General features: G+C 42.6%; 2 protein-coding genes across 2 annotated transcripts; both read left to right on the top strand.

Moving 5' to 3' along the window:
- Positions 1-2,174: 2,174 nt before the first annotated feature.
- On the top strand, positions 2,175-5,316 carry LOC114583325 (olfactory receptor 4D5-like). Its single transcript, XM_028704653.2, has 2 exons — positions 2,175-2,186; positions 4,378-5,316. The coding sequence occupies exon 2, from the start codon at positions 4,378-4,380 to the stop codon at positions 5,314-5,316; it is 939 nt and encodes a 312-aa protein (XP_028560486.2). The 5' UTR covers positions 2,175-2,186.
- An 8,164-nt stretch (positions 5,317-13,480) lies between these two features.
- On the top strand, positions 13,481-14,473 carry LOC114583326 (olfactory receptor 4M1-like). The gene has a single exon (XM_028704654.2). It carries the CDS (start codon positions 13,481-13,483, stop codon positions 14,471-14,473), a length of 993 nt encoding a protein of 330 aa, XP_028560487.2.
- Positions 14,474-15,121: the final 648 nt, after the last annotated feature.

Below are 15,121 nucleotides of genomic sequence, written 5' to 3'. Positions count from 1 at the left end.
TTGGAATGCCCTTCCCAAAGAAAGACATATAACCTGGCACTGGGGAGACAATGAGAGCTTGTTCATTAAGGGCAACTGCTTCATTGCAGAGGGATCACGGGTGGCGAGAGGAGTGTTAAACCTTCCCTCCCTGCACATTGTGGTCCCAATAAAAAAAAAGTCCCTGAATACTTAAAAAAGAACCAAACATATTCCATGTTTTCCTTTTAGCAAAATATGTTATTTGACTTTAGAATGTTTCTCATCACTCAAGGTACAAATTGTCTCCATTGACAACTATGGTGGTTTAGGATGATGCAAAAATCTTGTACATGTGCAGAAACTGAGCTTTCTGACACACAGAATAATGCACCCTCCCTGTCTCCTTACCCTCTTGAGGACATGAAGTTTCTTTCACCTCCTGTCTGCAAATGAGCACCGCACAGTCACAAATTAATAATTCCCTTTGCAACAAAGCTCTGGGATATGGTGTCACTAACTTCTCATGAACTATTCATTCATTGTGCTTATACTTGTTTCCTTTGCCTTCAGAAGTGATATATCAGCAGCCACAAACATATTCCATCTTGGTGGAGTCTCTGTGTGGTGGGACCAGGAAATGTAACAGCTCCACACTCCTAAATGAAGCTGCAAGTTAGACTGAAGACCACTAGGACAATGGAGGTAAATGCCTGCAAATCAAAGTCAATTAAGACATTCCCATGTCTTACTACAGCATTTCTAATGGCTGTGCTAGTTGATGAGGCTGTTGGATAGAATTATTGCCTTGGTAGACCTTGACCTGAAGCAGCTAGTGAAGAGAACCTGAGTAAGCACTCTTGTTTTGTAGACTTAAAATATGTAGGTGGGAGTCGTGTGTGTGTGTGTGTGTGTGTGTGTGTGTGTGTGTGTGTGTGTAGCTGTGTCATATAAGATAGGTGTTAGCCCATCTCTGATGTAAAACAATACTTTGTTGAATGGACATCAGGGTCAAAAACAGCATGGCAAGGTGAAACCTGATGAAGTCAAGTAGTTTGTGTATTTTTTTGCAATTATTCTATACTTCCAAGATGAAGAAAAAATCACGGCATAATAGCATAAAATCAACAATAACATTACATAACTACAGTGGTACCTCGGGTTAAGAACTTAATTCGTTCCGGAGGTCCATTCTTAACCTGAAACTGTTCTTAACCTGAGGTACCACTTTAGCTAATGGGACCTCCCGCTGCTGCCGCACCACCACCACGCAATTTTCGTTCTCATCCTGAAGCAAAGTTCTTAACCCAAGATACTATTTCTGGGTTAGCAGAGTCTGTAACCTGAAGCGTCTGTAACCCGAAGTACCACTGTAGAGGCTTTACAAATGCTTGCTATGTATCTTATCTGTCAATCAAATTGCTATTTATAATCAATATAGTCATGATGCAGAGGTGTAGGCAGAAGTTCACCCTTTTTCTTTGTTTTAAAAGAAAAACAACAGCAACCTTAGCTCCACCCTTCAAATTTTTCAAATTTTTTTTAAAGATAAGATAAAACTTTATTCGCATTAGCCAATGGCCATAGCAACCGTAAAACATTACAGTATATGCAGAAAAGGAAGTTTGATATAAGAGCACAATTTAAAGTCCTGAATCAGCCGTCAGTTAGTGGCCCTTATTCTGATTGCCCCTGCTGTGAACCTAGCCACCTTTGCTGTTATCTGCTCATTTTGATCTGATAGAAGAAAGGACATTGTGGCAGTGGCTGCGCGCCCTGGAATGGTTTCTACAAGTAGGGTGATGATTTCGTTCCTCAGGTCTTTGCAGAGAGTACAAGACAGGAGGATGTGTGCCGCTATTTCGGTGCTACCATCTCCACAGGGGCAAAGACATTTCTCAGGCGGAATCTTTTGGAATCGACCCTCAAGTACTGCAGGCGGCAAAACATCCAGTTTGCAAGTGTAAAAGCACACCTGTATTTTGGGATAACACATTTGTGCAGGGAATCAAAATGGAGAGGTGGAAAATGAACATACCAAGGGCAGATTTTCCTTCTAGTGGCCAGGTTATTCTGATGCTCGATATTTTTTGGACATTGACCAGGTAGACTGTTTGCTTTAGTAGGGCCCATAGTGAGTAGGTGTTGTGGGGATAGGCCACAAGAGTGAAGTTTTGTATAGATGGTTTTAAGCCAGGCACTTTTATGGGAGTCTTGAAGTACTAGGGATAGTAAACCTAGGGGATTTGAGTTTAGGCGGAGCCAGAAGTTAAGAGTTCTTTGCCAAGTCTGTACTTGCCTCCAGTCTCAATGATGCGTTTGCGACGCATGGCGGTACAGAAAAAAAATCTGCCTTAGAAACTTTGATTGAACAGCTTCCAAAGTGCTAAGGTGGTTACCAGTCCAAATCTGAGCCCTGTATAGTAGCTGTGCTAGGGGTTTAGCCTGGAAGACTTCTAGGGCTGATGGTATATGTTTGCCACCCTTTGTATGGAAAAAGCAAGTCAAAGTCTTGGCACTTTGGGATGCTTTTTCTTTTGCACATTTTTGGTGTGCTCCCCATGACCCCGTAGGCTGGAAGATAAGGCCAAAATATTTGAAAGCTTTGACCTGTTTGATTGGCTGATTGTCCATACACCAACTGTGGGGCCTATATTTTCTTGAGAAAACCATAACTTTGGTTTTCTGATAGTTTATGACCAGGTGTTCTCTCTGGCAATACACTGAGAATTCTCTTATCAATCTTTTTAGGACTATTTTTGTTTGGGATGAGAGAACCGCATCATCAGCATATAGTACAGAGATTGGTTTTGAGGCCAGTTTAGGGGCATGGAAATCTGGAGATGTTAGGCACTGGACCATGTCATTTATGTATAGGTTAAGGAGTGCCGGAGCTAAAATGCATCCTTGCTTGACTCCCTTTGTGGCTGGTACAGATCCTGTAAGTTGGCCATTTGTAAAGCAACACACTTTCAGCACAGTGCCTTTATAAAGGCAGTTAATCAGATATAATAATCTTTTGTCTATGCTTGAGGTGTTCAGTTTAGCCCATAGTCTTACTCGTGAGATTGAGTAAAAAGCAGCTTTCAAATAAATGAAAGCAGTTTATAGCACACCGTGAGATTGCTTGGCATACTTATCTATGAGGTGGGTTAGGACAAAGCAATGGTCTATAGTAGATCTGCCTTGCCTGAATCCTGCTTGCTCTTCTGCAAGGATAGCCTCAACATCAATCCAGTTGATTAACTTATTGTGGAGGTGTTTTGCATATAATTTACTAACTATAGGTAAGAGGCAGATAGGTCTGTAGCTGGCCGGATCCGTTGTGAGTGGCCTCTGATGTGGCACAGGGCAAATTTATCTTTCCCTCTGTCTCCAATATGAGTATAGCAACCTGCCTTATACTGAATCACAGTATCACCTTGTGGCTCAAGGTGCAAAGCAGATGCTCTACCATGGAGCCCTGACCCTCCCCAACCCTTAATGTTCAGGCTGTGAGTGTCATTGCTTATGTAACCAAAATAGCACCACTCATGAGAGGGAGGTACCAGAAGGCACAGAGTAACTTCAAAGCATTCGGGACATTTTTGAAGGAAAGTATTCTAAGGGAAGCGGTCTCCAAAGCTTCCCAGTGAGAATTGACCATTGTCATGGAATGCCCACATGAAATGGGGAAATATAAAATGGGAGAGGGGTTGGAATGAAGTAGAAACACTGGAGATCTAAATAGCAGCTCTGCCCACTGCAATTTTGTTGCAGTTCCTATGTTTTAAGAATGAGAGCAAAACGAGTACAGTGGTACCTCTGGTTATGAACATACGGTAATTCATTCTGGAGGACTGTTCTTAATCCAAAACCGTTCTTAACCTGAGGCGTGCTTTTGCTAATGGGGCCTCTGCTGCCACTGCACGACTTCCACTCACATCCCAGAGCAAAGTTCGCTACCAGGAGACCTACTTCCGGGTAAGCGGAGCTCGTTACCCAAAGCATTTGTAAGGAGGATGGTATGTAACCCAAGGTTCCACTGTACTCAGAAATACCACCAGCTGCATACAGCCCACAATGTGATGCTTGTTTCCTGACACACACACATCCAACCAATTCTATCAAGTTATAACTATAGATCAGTGGTAGAGTATCTGCAGTCAGAAAGTTCCAAGTTCAATTCCCATCATCTCCAGGTAGGACTGAGAATGCCCCAAACTGAAACCCTGGACAGCCACTGCCATCCCATGTGGACAATACTGAGCTGAATGGTCCAATGCTCTGGACTGATATAATGCAGTTTCTCATGGTCCTATCAAAATGTGATAAAACATCAATAGAACAATTTTTCTTTATTTAATTTTTTCTTCCATAGCTTTTATTGATAACTATCCTGTATTCTTTCAGAGTCCCATCAGTGGGGCCTCAACACACATGATGGAAGCAGAGAACAGCACCACTGTGAGAGAGTTTGTATTTCTTGGGCTGACCAGCAAGCCAGAAGTGAAGGTCCTCTTGTTTGCTTTCTTCTTGGCTGTATATGGCACAACCATGCTGGGCAACCTCTTAATCGTTAGCCTAGTGGCTTATGCACCTATCCTCCATACCCCTATGTACTTCCTCTTAGGAAACCTCTCATTCCTTGATTTCTGCTACTCTAGCATAACTGCTCCTAAAATGTTGGCCGGTTTCCTATCAAAGACCAACACCATCTCTTATGTGGGCTGCATTTGCCAGATCTTCTTCTTCCACTTCATTGGCGGCATCAAGATCTTCCTTCTTGTCATAATGGCCTATGACCGTTACATTGCCATCTTCTGCCCATTGCGCTACATGGTCATCATGAATGGGGCAGTGTGTGGTGGCCTGATGTGTGCCTCCTGGACTGGTGGCTTTGTCCACTCCATCATCCAAGTGGCCATTATTACCCAGTTGCCCTTTTGTGGCCCCAACAAGCTGGACAACTTCTACTGTGATGTGCCACAGGTGGTCAAACTGGCTTGTACTAATACCTTCGTGGTGGAGCTACTCATGGTATCCAACAGTGGCCTCGTGACTTTAATGTGCTTTGTGGTGTTGCTTGTGTCGTACTCCATCCTTCTGGCCAAGCTCAGATCAGGGTCTGCACCCAACCGGAGCAAAGCTATCTCCACCTGTGCTTCCCATGTCACTGTAGTGACCCTGATTTTTGGGCCTTGCATCTACATTTACATCCATCCCTTCCACAGCTTCCCCATGGACAAAGCCATCTCCGTTCTCTATACTGTCATCACTCCCATCTTGAACCCTTTCATTTATACCCTGAGGAACAAAGATTTCAAAGTTGCATTAGAAAAGCTCAAGGGAAAGAAGCAAAAGAAATTGACTCCCTGACAGACTTTGCAACTGACTCCCATTCGTATTGTGTATGGTTTCTTCACCATTCAAGGTGAAGCTGTGTACAAATGACCACGTTGTGGAAATCAGACCATGAGAGAATCATTTGAAGCATATGCTGGGGCATCACTTTATTTTGTGATATGCGTATCAGGAGAGAAACCTTGTACACCTGTGCCATAGGGTCTGAACATTGTAAGTGCAAAATATTTATACAGAAGTTGACATACGACAAGCACACAAGTCACTTTCTCAAATATACTGGAAAATTACAAAAGTTGCAAGAAGTAACTAAAATAGGTTTGCTCAGCAGCTTTCTTAGTGTTATGTGATAGTTTATAGTTATCTCCATCCTTTGTTTCATACAAATGTAGCCAAACAAAATGATTGTTATTAATAATACCACTTCACTAGAATGGTTTACAAAAGATGAACAGGTTAAATCTGTAATGATACACTGGGTGAAAGATTTTGAGTATGATATGCAATTTGCAACATGGGAGAAGTTATGGAAATGTGATTTTAAATTTACAGCATGTTGTACGTTTGAAAGAAAATTATATGAAAATGAAGTATCGATGGTATCTAACTCCGAGTAAATTAGCAATAATGTATAAAACAGGATCAAATATGTGTTATGTGCAGAAATTTCAAGGAAGCAGAAAATATTATTTATGTATGCACTGACGGCTGTGCAGATGTTATTAGCCCAGAGCTGGAAAGAAGACAAGGAATGGGGGAAATTTATAATTTATCTTAAAAACCATTGTAAACAGTTAAAATCATTAGTGGAATTGGAATAACATAATGTTACAATGAACTATGGACATAATGGAGATACACAAATTTGGATTAATATAAAAGATGCAGAAGGAAAGTATTAACAATAATACTCACAAAGGGGAGGAGGGAAGTCCAAGGGATTCTTGGGAATCTTGTTTTTAAATATTATGTTATTATGTGAATGTAAATATTAATCTGGAAAATAAAATAAATAAAATAAATAAATAAATAAATAATAATAATAATAATAATAATAATAATAATAATAATAATAATACCACCACTACAATTCCATGTATGTTTTCTGTTCCAAGGTTGAGATAGTTGTGGGGTTTTTTTTATTTGCTTCTGCAATCCATTTTATGTTGTATTATATATTTCTCCTCTTCTAGGTTTTTATTACTATTATTATTACTGTAAGCTTCCTGGAAAACTTGGTTTCTCATATACCGTACTTTTCTGTGTTTAAGATGCCCCCATGTATAAGAAGCCCCCTGTTTTTGGGGACTCAGATTTAAGAAAATGGGGGGAGGTGGCACACGTCACAAAATCCACCTCTCGTCTGTCCCCAATTCCGCCAGATGCTGCCCAATTGCCACAGCGTCAGCCAATCAACACCAGTCATTGACGCAGCAACCAATGACATGCCCAATAGCCGCCGACAGCCACGGGAGAAACCAATCAAATGTCCGTCCTATGCACTACCCATGTATGAGACCCCCACTTTTTAGCATAATTTTTAAAGAAAAAAGCCTAGTCTTATACACGGAAAAGTATGGAGTGTGGGGGTGTGGGTGTATTACTGTATTATTAAGAAATAGATGAACAAACAGCAAACCACTCTACTCTACTTCCCATTCCATCTTAATCCCAAATCAAACAGCTCCTGCTGAAATCTTAAACTACCAGTGCAAAAGGTAAAGGTACCGGTGCAATCCTATACAAAAGGGTACAAAATTGTATTTTAGGGGAATGTATGTGTAAAACTGCATCTCCTGGTGAAAAGAACATAGAAAAATGCATTACATATTGTTAAAAAATACATTACACACTGTTAAAAATGTGTATATTGGGTAAAATATCATTCACACACACACACACACACACACACACACACACAATGTATATATAATGTATATATATATAGTGTGTGTGTGTGTGTGTGTGTGTGTGTGTGTGTGTGTGTGTATATATATATATGCAGGTTTTGGTGTCCTCGGGTGTCTTCCCGTGTAAAAGTTGGGGTGTCTAGGCGACGTTTCGACGAGGTCTCACTCGTCATCTTCAGGCTGGTGCTTTCGGCTTCTTGTTACTGGAACAGAGCAGGATCTCAGTGTTTGAGTTCCTATAAATACTGTTGAGGAGGTGTGGTGTATAGCCTCCAATGTTCTGGGCAGAGAGGAAGTTCCCAGGCTAGTGTGCCTTTTCTTCTTTTGTTCCTTAATTGCTTGAGGGATATCTTGAGTGATTTCTTGAGTGATATCCTGAGTACCACTTAGGTGGGTCATTAGGTGTGGATTAGTTGCTAAAGCCTTTGTGTCTTGACCTCTTGAACTTTGTGCAGAGTTTTTCTGAGAAGATGGCTGTACTGCACTTAGTTGTGCTCTGGCTTGGCTTCGTGTATAGGGGCGAGCTGTGGTTTTGTGGCCTGTGCCAGCCAGATCTGTGTAGGGATTGCAGGGGGGTGCAGCATCCGGAGGTGCCACCATGGTTTGGCTACTGGATGGTATCTGTAATTTATCTGTGGAGAGGGTCTGGGTTTGGGTTTGGTGTGGTTGATTGGTGATGGCGTTCTGTGTGCCTCTGGATCTGGTGTCAGTTTTTGTGGGGAGGGCTAATTTCCAGATGTCTGGCAAGCGGGATGTGTCGTCACGCTTGTTCATGTTGTGAGGGTGTTTCTCTATCTCGATGGCTTCCATGATTATTCTCTTGTGGTGATGTTCCATGTTAGAGAGCAATTTGGAATCTGCAAAATTAATTTCGTGTCCTGTTTCTTTCATGTGTTGGAAAAGAGAGGAAGTTTTTTCTTCTTTTTTGACGGCATTCTTGTGTTCTGCGATACGTGCATTTATTCGTCTGTTTGTTTGTCCAATGTACGTGGCTGGGCAGACTTTGCAGGGTATTTCATAGACCCCTTGGTTTTCCAACTGGATTTTATCCTTGGGGTTTCTGAGGATATTGGCTATCTTTTGGTTGGCGCAAAAGGCTGTTTTGATATTGTGTTTATGGAGGATTTTGCTAATTTTATCTGTAGTGCCCTTGATATAAGGAAGGAGGGCCATGCCATTGTTTTCTTCTGTGTCTTGGTTTTTGGGGGGTGTTTCTTTTTGGATTAGCTTCGTAACCCTGTTTTGCTGGTATCCATTGGCAATTAACACATTTGAGAGATTCTGTAACTCAGTTGTCAAGTGGTCTTTGTCAGCCAGGCGTTTGGTTCTGGAGATGAGAGTCTTGGCTACGGAGTTTATTTGTGCAGGGTGGTGGTGTGATTGTGCATGTAAGTAGCGGTTGGTGTGTGTTTTTTTCCGGTAGATAGTGTGTCCTAGGGAGCCATCAGGTTTTTTGTAGATTAGGACGTCAAGGAAGGGAAGTTGGTTGTTGGCTTCTATTTCCATAGTGAATTGTATTTTGGGGTGTAGGCTGTTGAGATGTGTGAGGAAGCTGTCCAGTTTTTCCTTCCCGTGTGGCCAAATGACCGTGTGACCTCTTCCCGTGTGACCTCTTGAACTGCACAAAGTTCAAGAGGTCAAGACACAAAGGCTTTAGCAACTAATCCACACCTAATGACCCACCTAAGTGGTACTCAGGATATCACTCAAGAAATCACTCAAGATATCCCTCAAGCAATTAAGGAACAAAAGAAGAAAAGGCACACTAGCCTGGGAACTTCCTCTCTGCCCAGAACATTGGAGGCTATACACCACACCTCCTCAACAGTATTTATAGGAACTCAAACACTGAGATCCTGCTCTGTTCCAGTAACAAGAAGCCGAAAGCACCAGCCTGAAGATGACGAGTGAGACCTCGTCGAAACGTCGCCTAGACACCCCAACTTTTACACGGGAAGACACCCGAGGACACCAAAACCTGCATTCCTGTACCCGTGAAAATCTACGAAAGCATATATATATATATATATATATATATATATATATATATATATATATATATAATGTATGTATGGGGAAAATGTGCACTAAAATGCTGGCCAATTTCTGCGATGACTTTTTTTAGGGGTAGGGGTGGTTGTGAACTGTGGAGATGTGTGGAACTGAATTTAACACTGGGAAAACAAGAAACTGAGGGAAACTGAAACTGACAGATTTTTCAATCCCTACATAATACTGACAGCCAGTGTGGTATAGTGGTTAGGCCCTGGGAGACCATGGTTCAAATCCCTGCTTGGCTGCAAAGCACACTGCATGACCTTGGGCTAGGCCCTGCTTCTCTGCCTAACCTACCTCACAGGTTTGTTGCGATGATATAATGAATCAGACAGGGAATTCTTGGATGCTGGCCCATTGACTATCTCATCTCCCACTGTAACTTTCAGCAGCCAGGGGACTTCCTCAAAGTTTTTTCCTTCTGGGTACCCCATGGGGAAACCCAAGTTGCACTTTTAATAATTCCCCTTGCAACCTGCATGTCGCCCAGAAGTCAATCATGCTCTCCTGGGCCCCAACTGATCCAGAACTTCCAAGCCCATTAAGGGCGTTGCATTTTGTAGATCAAATCATATGTTGCTAAGAAGATGCTCTCTCAGGTAGAGCAAATGCTGTGCTGGTGGACGGAAGTGGCTTCACTTTAGCTGGTAGGTGCCATGCAGACTCTGCTAATCCATAGTCCCTATAGTCCTGCGAGTGATTCTTCCCCATAAAAGGCTTACAGGATGCCCTTTGTTTTAAGGTAATGCCTTTTCCTACAGAGAGTATGATTGCTACAGGAAACAAGAAATACCTCTTTGATTTCAGAAATTTATTTCTATAGCACTCTGCAGAATTGATGCTAGGACATACTGCTTTTAATTTTTCTTGGATCACCCCTCATTAATGGGAGTTTTGTCTGAAGTAGGTCAGATAAAGATGTGTGGCTAAGAAGTGAGTATGGTGTGTGTATTAGTCAGGTATGACTGAAGGCTGACGATAGATATTAGGATGGAAAGAAATCAGAGAGCAAGAATGTTAAAACAGCTGACTAATGGATGAGAAAGGACCAAATGAGAGGAGAGTAATAGGTTCCTATTTCAGCCAATTTGCCTGAGGTATTGAACACATCCTAAATAAGCTAAACCAGGAATGTTTTGAAATAACTGAGCACAGAATTGTTAACATTGGGGAAACCGTGAAACTGAAAGAATATTTGTTCATTTCACATTTATTTCATGAGTCGTCCAAAGAGTTTGTGGGAGCTCTCTTCTCTCCCATGTGAGGTCGTTTAGGAATTAGCGAATTCAACCCAGGCTTCCCATATTCTAGACCATTCCTCCTCAGCCCAGGATATTGCTGGACTCCAGTTCCCAACAGCACCAGTCAGCATAGTCAATGTCCCAGGATGGAGGAACTTGTAGTTGTGCAACATCTAGAGGGCACCTGGTTGGATAAGTCTGTTTTCAACTGATGCTACGACACTGCTGAACTATTTGCTGTTCACCAAGGAATATATAAATAAGAAAATACTGAGAAAAGGAATGAGGTGTGAGAAAACCCACCAGTGTGGTGTAGTGGTTAAGAGCAGTAGTCTCGTAATCTGGGGAACCGGGTTCGCGTCTCCGCTCCTCCACATGCAGCTGCTGGGTGACCTTGGGCCAGTCACACTTCTTTGAAGTCTCTCAGCCCCACTCACCTCACAGAGTGTTTGTTGTGGGGAAGGAAGGGAAAGGAGAATGTTAGCCGCTTTGAGACTCCTTAAAGGGAGTGAAAGGCGGGATATCAAATCCAAACTCTTCTTTATAAATCTCTATAGACATGTAATTATTCTTGGAGCAAAATCAACCAAGAGTTTTGTGGCACATTAGAGACTGATACATTTATTATGGCATAAGCTTCTGCAGTCATGGAAGCCTATACCATAATAAAAGTGTCAGCCATTAAGATTGTACAAGACTCTGTTGTTGCTTTTAGGAAGGAGCTCTTACGGGGGTGTGACAGAGACATGCTTGTGGAAGCGCTGCAGCTCAGTGACAGAACATCTGTTTGCATGTAGAAAGTCACAGGTTCAGCCCCTGACATCTTCAGATAGGATTAGGAAAAATGGACCTTTCTGAAAACCTGGAGAGCTGCTGCCAGTCGGATGGACCTTTGGCTCCTGTGTTTAAGTGACAACAAAAGACACAGAAGTAATTTCTGTTGTCTAAATCCTTTGCTAAACACAGGAATAGCCAACATGGTGCCCTCCAGGTATTAGACTTTCAGCTTCTATCATCCTTGACTACAGGTGGAGTTATAGTCCAACTACATCTGAAAGGGATCAGATTGGCTGACTTAGAACATCTTTCATGATGTCCTCAATATCAGGCTTGCCACTTTAATATAAATATTTATAGCTCCTACCCATAGGAAGCTGCTCAGAGTAGCTTACAAATACTTTTCTGTTTTAATGTCACAGCTGCTGCTTTGATGAAAGGAAGACACACTCAGCGCCACTGGCTCTTCTCTGCCCTCCTACACACAATGCCACCCAAGGATGCCAACTTGAATAAAATGGTGTGGGGGGGGGAGCCCGGGTAAGCCCCACTCACGAGATGCAACGCCCATCAACTTGGGAGGGGAACTGAAGGGACCTCTGCCCCTAAGAGTTGGCTCCAGTGATGCCACCAGCTCCCTCCTACTTTCCCTGATATTGGTGATTTGTTTGAAAATGTAAAGTGGAGCTCTAGGGTGAAACACCACAAAAAGGAGAGAATGAGGTTTATTTGGTGTGGTTGGCACCTAATCAGGTCCTTGGTGAATTAAGGAACAAAGGAAGCTGTGTTATGCTAAGTCATAAAGGTAAAGGTAAAGGTAAAGGTACCCCTGCCCGTACGGGTCAGTCTTGCCAGACTCTAGGGTTGTGCGCTCATCTCACTCTATAGGCCGGGAGCCAGCGCTGTCCACAGACACTTCCGGGTCATGTGGCCAGCGTGACAAGCTGCATCTGGCGAGCCAGAGCAGCACACGGAACGCCGTTTACCTTCCCGCTATAAAGCGGTCCCTATTTATCTACTTGCACCCGGGGGTGCTTTCGAACTGCTAGGTTGGCAGGCGCTGGGACCGAACGACAGGAGCGCACCCCGCTGCGGGGATTCGAACCGCCGACCATGCGATCGGCAAGTCCTAGGCTCTGTGGTTTAGCCCACAGCGCCACCCGCGTCCCTATGCTAAGTCATAAGAACACATAAATAAGAACAAAGAAAGCTGGTCCTATCTTCTCTATGTCACCTTGAGTTCCTGTCAGGGAAAAAGGTGGGATATAAACATAATCATAATATGGGGTGGTGTGTGTGGGGGGGTAAAAAGACTAGGGTAAATTGATCTACTCATGTGTCTATTTATTGATCCAATCACTCACCCATCACTGCATAGAAAACAAAAGATATATGATCTATTAAAACATACAGAAAATTATAATAAAAGCAGCACAGCACACATCCTTTCCTTAAAAGCAGTCAGGTACCAAAATCCTATTGGAATAAGAAAGTCTTCACCTGCAGGGAAGGAAAGAGCCAGTCTAACTTCTCCAGGGAAGGAGTTCCAGAGTCCTGGAGCAGACACCGAGAAGCCCTTCTTTAATTCAAAGGTTAATAATAATAATAATAATAATAATAATAATAATAATAATAATTTATTATTTATACCCCGCCCATCTGGCTGGGTTTCCCCAGCCACTCTGGGCGGCTTCCAACAAGAGATTAACAAATACATTAAGATATCAGTCATTAAAAACGTCCCTAAACAGGGCTGCCTTCAGATGTCTTCTAAACATCAGATAGCCGTATTTTAAGCTGTATTTTAATTCACTGTTTCTTTTTCTTTTTTTTTCTATTATGTTTTATTGTAATTTATATTCGGTGTTAGCCACCCTGAGCACAGCTCTGACTGAGGAGGGCGGGGTATAAATAAAATTTTGTTGTTGTTGTTTGTTTGTTTGACCTCTGATAGGAGAGCATTCCATAGGGTGGGCGCCACTACTGAGAAGGCCCTCTGCATTGTTCCCTGTAACTTCACTTCTTGCAGTGAGGGAACTGTCAGAAGGCCCTTGGAGCTGGACCTCAGTATCCGGACTGAACGATGGGGGTGGAGACGCTCCTTCATTATCTCCTCCTCTTTCCCCATTGCTCTTTCTTTCTTTTCTGGTCCCCCTTTCCTATCTAGGTGCAGATCACTTAAACTTCACTTGAGGTATGGAGGACACCACAGCAGTGGCCAAACTTAGGTTGCTGAAGTCTACCCACTTGGAGGGTCTGAAGAACAGCACCCAAGTGACTGAGTTCATCCTGACAGGACTGTCTCATGAACGTGGGGTCCAACTTTTCCTCTTTGCCCTGTTCCTCGCTTTCTACATGATTGTCCTGCCAAGCAATGTGTTGATCATCATCACCATCCGGAGTGACCCTCATCTCAGCTCACCCATGTATTTCCTATTGGCCAACTTGGCATTCCTGGACATCTGGTATTCTTCCATCACTGCCCCCAAGATGCTAGTTGATTTCTTGGCTGAGCGCAAGATCATTTCTTTCTGGGGCTGCATTGCTCAGCTTTTCTTCCTCCACTTTGTGGGTGCCTCTGAGATGTTCCTGCTCACAGTCATGGCCTATGACCGCTACGTTGCCATCTGCCGTCCCTTGCACTACTCCACTATGATGGGCCGGCGCTTGTGCATCCTACTGGTGATAGCCTCTTGGGCTGGGGGCTTTGTCCACTCTCTCATCCAAGTTGTGCTGATACTCCGCCTTCCATTCTGTGGACCTAATGAATTGGACAATTACTTCTGTGACATCACCCAGGTTCTTAGGATCACCTGTGCCAACTCCTTTGCTGAGGAGATGGTCATGATATTCAGCAGTGGCCTCATCTCTGTTGTCTGCTTTGTGGCCCTCTTGGTTTCCTACATCTTCTTGCTCACCATGCTGAAGAAGAACACCACTGGTGAGTCAGCCAGCAAGGCTCTCTCCACTTGCTATTCGCACATCACCATAGTCATTTTCATGTTTACCCCTGCCATCTACATCTATGCCCGACCCTTTGATGAATATGCTCCTGACAAGGTGGTCTCTGTCTTCCACACAATAATCTTTCCACTCCTAAACCCCATCATTTATACCCTCAGGAACAAGGAGATCACCACAGCTATGAAGAAGGTGGTCAACAGATGCCTCCTGTGCAAGGAAACATGAGATCAATAGAATGGTAGTCATCCTGGGGTCTTCCTTGCATGACCAAGGGTGAGAAGATATGGTCAGTTTTAATAAGGAAACATCACTAGGAAACACAATTTCTCCACAATTTTCCAGTGGCTTCTTTTGCTTATGATTGATCTCCCCAACCCCTTTCTGCCTCTACACATTCACACTCTTACATGATTAAATTGAAATACAGCCATATAAAATATTCTATTCAATTATCTCTTGAATAGTCATTTCTTGACTTACACTGAAATTATAGGAAAATTCTAACTGAAAATGGCATATATTTTTTTGCATTAAAGCTGATCATGTAAATTCCAACTAAATTCTAGTGTGCTCTATAACAGAATAAATTTATTTCAGAGACTCCTGTGAAATAAAATTTTAGAAGCAGTCCTTAAAAAAAAATCTAACAAATTATCAGTTGCCTTTCAACAAGTACATGGGATAAAATGCCTGTAAGTAAATTATATTAAAGGTGTACATGATGGTTAAGTGAACTATTAATAAGCTCTCTCTATTGTTCTACTGAGCTCAGTTTCATGGAGTAAGCTTGTTTTTTAAATGGTGTTAACGTCCTTAAGCAGTGTGAAATGAAGAAATCTTTTCAATGCCAGAATACAAAACCCTGCTGTGAAA

Source organism: Podarcis muralis, chromosome 13 (assembly GCF_964188315.1).
Source record: "Podarcis muralis chromosome 13, rPodMur119.hap1.1, whole genome shotgun sequence".
Classification (NCBI taxonomy): Eukaryota; Metazoa; Chordata; class Lepidosauria; order Squamata; family Lacertidae; genus Podarcis; species Podarcis muralis.
The sequence above is the reverse complement of the archived record's forward strand: the minus strand, read 5'-3'. Positions and strand labels throughout refer to the sequence as shown.